The sequence below is a fragment of the Mustela nigripes genome, chromosome 13 (genome assembly GCF_022355385.1).
Source record: "Mustela nigripes isolate SB6536 chromosome 13, MUSNIG.SB6536, whole genome shotgun sequence".
Classification (NCBI taxonomy): domain Eukaryota; kingdom Metazoa; phylum Chordata; class Mammalia; order Carnivora; family Mustelidae; genus Mustela; species Mustela nigripes.
This window is the reverse complement of record NC_081569.1, coordinates 105,774,084-105,781,025: the sequence shown is the minus strand read 5'-3', so window position 1 is coordinate 105,781,025 and position 6,942 is coordinate 105,774,084. Positions and strand designations below refer to the sequence as shown.

Here is a 6,942-nt window from a genome sequence, read left to right as displayed (position 1 = left end):
GGAAGCAGGCCCCCCGCTGAGCAGAGAGCCCGATGTGGGACTCGATCCCAGGACCCTGAGATCATGACCTGAGCCGAAGGCAGCGGCTTAACCCACTGAGCCACCCAGGCGCCCCTCCATTTTTTATCTAAATGGGTTTTCCACCCAAATTCCTGGCTTTTAAGTGTACCTTATTTTTTTTTTTAAAGATCACTTTTTTTTTTTTTTTTTTTTTTCAGATTATTTGAGAGAGATCACAAGTAGGCAGAGAAGCAGGCAGTGGGGTGCGAGGGGTTAGGGAGGTGGGGAAGCAGGCTCCCTGCTGAGCAGCGAGCCCAATGCAGGGCTCTCCAGCCCAGGACCCTGGGATAATGACCTGAGCCAAGGGCAGAGGCTTTAACCCACTGAGCCACCCAGGCACCCCAAGTGTATGCCTTATTTTAATTCACAAAGTCCATGTGCACCCTGACTCTAGCTAGCTCTAGACTACTGGTTTGACTGTGACTATGGACCTGCAGGAAATTTGCTAGGGAGGCTCCTCCAGTGTTTGCAACCTGCTGTGGCCAGTCTTGCTTCTGCACTCCTCTATCTAGCTTCTCATACAGTATTCAGAATCCAGGCTTGTATCTAGTCCAGAAATGAACAGTATAAACATATGTAAAATTAATACTTGGCCATAAACATTTAAAAATTGTATTCTGGCAACAGAAAATGTACTGATGGCAAAATAGGTAATAGCCAATTTCTAGTGGATGAATATTCTATATGATAGGTTTTTTTGAAAATTGCATATCTTGAGATTTTATAAGTTGGTATTTTGGTTGATGATCTATCTTAAGCACCAAAAATTATTTTTAAAGCTGTAACTAAATTTCAGATAGATTTACCAGTCATCAGATCGCGTGCCTTCTTCAAAATGGATATTTCCCACAGTTTCCAACTCAATTAACAAAAATGGGATCAATAATCCATGACTTTTCTTCTTTTGCTTTACTTCAACACGATAAATTGCTTCAATTCTATTTGAGAAAAAAAAACAAACAAACAAAAAACAAAGCTATTAGAAACACTTAAAAATCACAATAAAATTAAAATCGATTTTTTTAATAGCTGATGTTAAAATATAGGCTTCTGTCAATGGATAAATAAAGCCTGGTGTTAACAGTTAAACAAAGGAAAAGGTATTCTATTTCTGACAATTAAAATCACTTCAAATTATGTTAACTTCAGAATATGTGGAGGTTAGAAGGCTATCCTAGCTCTACCACTTATGGCTCTCAGATCTTTTTTATGCTGTAGTTTCTTAGCAAAATGGCAATATTAATAGTACCACACCTGCAAAAGCTTTTTTGAGGATTATATGCAAAATTCTTATAAAGCTCTTAGCAAAGAATTGGCACAAAAAAAGAACCCAATAAATGTTAGTTATTATTAGTAGTAGTAGTATTTACAGGGCAAACCTACTTAACCATTTAGTGCCCTAGTAAATAAAAAATTTACAGAACTTACTATGTCTTCCTGTTTTATATTTCTCGTTGATATGCAACCAGAGTTTGTTTCTACATGATTCCGGACAACTGTGTATATGCTTTGCTCAGTCAGATCTATGTGGTAAGTTTTTGCATCAGTAGCAGCTCTGTTTTGTTTGCAAACACTATAGCAGTGATGTGACAGAAAGCCAGTTGGGGGAAGTTCGCTATGCCTAAGTAAGTATTGCCTCTGGAAAAACAACATGTGTCAGCTTTGAACCAATGATGTCTAGCTCTACTGGGAACTGGACTGAAAACACATTCCATGTTTTCCTTCATAATAGAATTCTTTCCACTCATGAAGAAAGGAACTGAGCTCAACTGATAATCTAGAACATTCTATTCTCTCATTTTCAAATTTGAAAAACTAGGTAATTCATAAAACATACTCATCTAATTTTTGGTTCCAGAATGTTACCCTTTCATTCAAGGCATTTAGTTTGGTCAGTATCTTCTGTTGAAGATTTGGTTCTTCTGTAACAGTTTCACAGTTCTTTGATTTTTCAAGTTCAGTTACTTTATTGTTATTGGATCTATCATTGTGCCCTTTGCCAGATCCCTTGAGTTCAGCAAGTTCTCGTTCCAGCTGTTGAAATCAGTGTGCCAGAGAGCAAAACATTTTTAGTGGAATTATTAAATATATAATTAATTTAAATTAATAAAATAAAAATCTAGATAATAAATAGGCTAAAGTTCATAAAAACATACTAAATGGGTGATTACAACCTGGGTACAAGTTTAGTTAGCCAATTTATCTTGACCAAGGGACAGTCTTAAATATATGGCAGTTTTTAAAATTGACAACGAGAAAAGCAAATGGATTTTTAAATATTAAGCGACGGGTTTGTTTCTATTATAAAGCCAAAGTAAAATTGTAACAAATACTGGTTTTGGTATAATTAAAATACCTAAACTTCAAATTAATATGACTTCTATTCAATTTTTCAATATTTTTTTAAGTACTTTGATATTCTGGGAAAAAATCAACCATAGCATATGTACAAAACATGTATATAGGGATGCTTATTTTTTCTTTTTGCCACAGTCTCCTATATATGGCTCAGCATAGCAAGGTCTTTGTCTAAAATTTTGATATTTTGTTTTTTCTTGTTCATAATGGGTTTGTTGGCATTCATTTGCATTTTTTAAAAATACTGCACTAGGCATGATTTATTGTGGTTACCGAGGTTTTTAGCACACAGATTTTGGGCACACAGTGAGTGCCTCACTTGTCTTGCCTTATCTCTGCCTAGCAGGATTTCAAGATAAATTGTACTATACATGGAGAAGTGTATATAAAAAGAAATTAACTAATTATCTGTTCTCCCCCCTCTATAATGGCTATATCCAGCTGTTAAAAAACAAATTCAGCACATTTATAAAAATGTCTATAATTTATCTTATCTACAGGTATTATTTTTCACATTTGCAATCTTACTTAATACATTCATTTCCACAATAAAAGTAGATATAAAGTGATTTCCATATACTGGCTCATTTTTTTATTCAAAAATAAATTCTGTTAATGTTTCACTTTAAGGATAAATTTCTATTATACCATTAATTAAAACCTGCTTATATTAGAAATATATAACTTATCTATATGTTCTATAATTAATGTATTTATAAATATTAAATCTATTTATTTATTTATTTAAAATATTAAATATATTTAAAAGACTTGGGTTTTAATGGTAGTATACTATTCTATTTTAAGAATGAATAATTCTTCCTCTCTGGTTAAACATTTAGGCAAGTTTCCAGTTTTTTGTTGTCACTAATAGTACACTGATCAATATCATATCTATGTAAATATTTATCCAAATCCTTAGAATAGAGTGCTATATGTAGATTTATTAGGTCAAATGCTACAAGCGTTTTCAGGCTGTAAATACATACGACCCAAATTATGTTCCATTGGTGGTATAGTAGTGTCACACACCTCTTTACCAGCCTGAGTACTATGATGTTTTATACTTTGACAATTTTATAGGCAAAAATGATTGTTATCTTAATTCACATTTGGAAAATTCATAATCAAGTTGAGCTCTTCGATCAAATGTTTATCAGTCATTTTTTATTTCTTCTTTTGTAAAATTAAAATTTATGTGCTTTGCTTGGTTTGTCTATTTGAATATTTGCTTTGTGTTTTACTTACGACTCTTTATACTACGGATATCACATCTGTCCAGAATGTTTGTTGAAGACATTTTTCAGACTGTCATTTATTGTTTACTTTTATTAATGATGCTTTTTTAAGTACCAAACATTTTACTTTTACTTTTTGCAATCGAATCTACACTCTGTTCTTTTGTCATTTCTAGTATTTCTTTTATTCGGCAGGCTGAGGTCAGGTAAACATATTCATTTATATATACTTCAGTTTTTTCGGGTTTTTAAAATTTTTACATTTAGTTCTTTTTTCCCCACTAGCATTTATTTTTGGTGAAGCGTAAACGAAGTCCAATTCCCCTACTCCCAAATTGTTTATGTTTTGATACCATTTGTTGAATGATTATATTTTCTTGCCTTTAAAAAAATACAGTAAGTTCTAATATATACAAAGTTTCTATTTTGAGGTTAATAATCCTTAATTTTTCAGAGTCTACTTTTGGTAAAGGAAATCCAATTTACTCCAAGTTAAAAAAGCACACATAAAATAACTACCGAAGTATAGCTTGATTTAAAGTTCCTACCTTGTCTTAATATCTTAATAATATTAGTTAAGGGGTATTTTAGCACTTTAGGCAAAAATATGAATTTTGAGCACAGCCTTAAGGTGTCTAATAAAAATGCAGCAGAAATAGATCTTTATAACTTTTGGAATTATATTGAATTACTCAGTTTTTTAAAATGTTTATAAATTAACAAGCCTGTACCTTTTTATAGTTGCAGACTTCTAAGCACACAATGAAGTTTAGTCAAGCAAATGGAATAAAAAATTTGTGGGCAAACTTGGAAGTAGTCATAAAAGCATTATATATATATAATTTAAAAAGAAATGCTGTCTTATCACCAGTTTTCTTAAGCTATGGCCACTGAAATTTTATATTAAATCTTACATTTTTTTTCACAAAGCTAAATAATTTTATGCGTTCTTCTGGCAACTTCTGTAATTTGCATTTTCGATCATTCAGTTTTTCAAGGTCTTCATTAAGATGCCTCTGAACAGTTTTTATACGCATATTGTAATACATTATTTTTTTCATTGCTGTGGTCTAAAAGTAAGGGGGAAAAAACACAAAAAATCAGCTGGAGCAAAAAACATTACAAGTAATTATTAGTGGCATTACAGGAGTGTGATATGTTCTATATAATCCACTGGAAAGTTTTGCATGCGCATTTGCTAATAATGATGCCAGTTGAAATGATAATGGCTACAGAGTGCTATGTTTAAACTTAATAAGCAAAATATAAAATTCCAAAGATTTTCTCTGTGGATATTTAAGTGTGAGGCATATTCACATTTATTTCGAAGATGACAATGTTAAGAGCCTCCAGATAGAATTCAGTTTATAAAATCATATCATTTTGCAAAAGAAGCAGTACTACTGAGCAAATGATTAAATTGTCCATCTACCCATTACCTAGAATACCTTAATACCAATGGATCACCCAATTATTAATAAATCACCCAATTATTAATAAATACATGATGATAAATAGATTAAATCTACTATTGAAAAATACACCAGCTATGCTAATACAGCTAATACTCATAAGCAATATTAGTCAAGAAGAACTAGCTAAGGAAAAATATAAACAAATCAAATGCACTATTAAATGTGACCTAGATTTCACTGTTTACCTGAAATAATGAAGGCATTTCTCTTTATTAGGAAAACTGTACCTCAATTAATGTGGAAGCCTTGTACACCATTTTGGACTAGATGCAGGCTATTGTTATGTAATTTATTTGGCACTGTGTGGATCATCAAAATCCCAAAAGAATTATTTGATGTAAAAGATGGAATAGACTCAAATACATGGCATGATGAAGAGGCCAAAAGAATTCCCTTGCCCATGCATATTATGAAGTTCTGAAATTGAAATGACTAAATTCCTCTGCAAAAAATAAGGCATTAATAACACAGAACGCTTCGTGGGGGGAAAGTGTTTTAGGATGATTAAGGTATAAAAAACTCTCGATAAAGAAGAGCTTATTTTGGAAGTGCAACTGAATTAGAAGAAAAAAGGGAATGGCAAGTAGTGTTTCTTAATTTTTGACTATTTGGAGAAAATGGAAAATACAATAAAGAATGCTTTGAGTCAGTGGCAGCTAAAAAATTTTCTGTTTAATTCTAAAATGAGAGAACCTGGATAGAGATTGGACTGCTACATAAAATATAAGATGCCAAGTTAAATTTGAACTTCAGGTAAACAGTAAATAATGTTTGAGTGTAAGTGAATAAGTATAACTAAGTTTAAGAAGTATGATATTAAAACATTATTTGTTGCTTATCTGAAATTTAAATTTAACCTGGGAATCCCTTAAGTGGGTGGACAAAAAATACTGTTTTTCTTTAGCTTTTAATCTTTTTAAAAGTTTTATTTGAGAGAGAGAGCAAGAGAGAGAGAGAGATAGAGCCCAAGTTAGTGGGGGGCAGGGGGAGACAGGGGCAGAGAGACAGGGAGAAGCAGAAACCCTGCTGAGCAGGGACCCTGAGATCATGATGTAAGCCAAAGGCAGAGGCTAAGCCAACTGAGCCACCCAGGCACCCCTAATTTTTATTTTTGAATAATATATTCATGTTTTAAACATCAAAATAATTGAAGAGTGTACAATGAAAAGTCTACTTCCCACACCTGTTTCCCATCTGCCCAGTTGCCCCCACCTTCCACAGATATCTATGGATTTCAGTTTCTAGTATATCCCTGCACAGTTTCTTCTACATGCTTCTATATTTTATTAAGAATATATCTATGTCTGATTGACAGAATGGGAGAAGATATTTGCAAACAACATATCAGATAAAGGGCTAGTATCCGAAATCTATAAAGAGCTTAGCAAACTCAACACCCAAAGAACAAGTAATCCAATCAAGAAATGGGCAGAGGACATGAACAGACATTTCTGCAAAGAAGATATCCAGATGGCCAACAGACACATGAAAAAGTGCTCCACATAACTCAGCATCAGAGAAATACAAATCCAAACCACAATGAGATACCACCTCACACCAGTCAGAATGGCTAAAATTAACAAGTCAGAAAATGACAGATGCCGGCGAGGATGTGGAGAAAGGGGAAACCCTCCTACACTGTTGGTGGGAATGCAAGCTGGTGCAACCACTCTGGAAAACAGCATGGAGGTTCCTCAAAAAGTTGAAAATAGAGCTATCCTATGACCCAGCAATTGTACTACTGGGTATTTACCCTAAAGACACAAACGTAGTGATCTGAAGGGGCACATGCACCGGAATGTTTATAGCAG

At 33.2% G+C, this 6,942-nt stretch overlaps 1 protein-coding gene and 1 long non-coding RNA gene across 3 annotated transcripts in view; one reads left to right on the top strand and one right to left on the bottom strand.

The window, feature by feature from the left end:
• The window catches only part of LRRC9 (leucine rich repeat containing 9), a 109,396-nt gene that overhangs the window by 86,547 nt on the left and 15,907 nt on the right, over nt 1–6,942 (bottom strand). The window contains exons 8-10 of the mRNA XM_059373323.1: nt 4,571–4,726; nt 1,898–2,094; nt 867–998 (exon numbers count right to left, since the gene is read on the bottom strand). Of these exons, the coding sequence (XP_059229306.1) occupies nt 867–998; nt 1,898–2,094; nt 4,571–4,726 (485 nt within the window). The remainder of the gene's footprint in view (nt 1–866; nt 999–1,897; nt 2,095–4,570; nt 4,727–6,942) is intronic.
• Nucleotides 1–6,942, top strand: part of LOC132000002 (uncharacterized) — a 131,259-nt gene that overhangs the window by 111,974 nt on the left and 12,343 nt on the right. The window contains exon 8 of one of the 2 annotated variants that reach the window (XR_009399150.1): nt 1,530–1,590. The exons of the other annotated variant lie outside the window; for it this stretch is intronic. This is a non-coding gene — a long non-coding RNA (uncharacterized LOC132000002). The remainder of the gene's footprint in view (nt 1–1,529; nt 1,591–6,942) is intronic. 2 annotated transcript variants of the gene reach the window in all.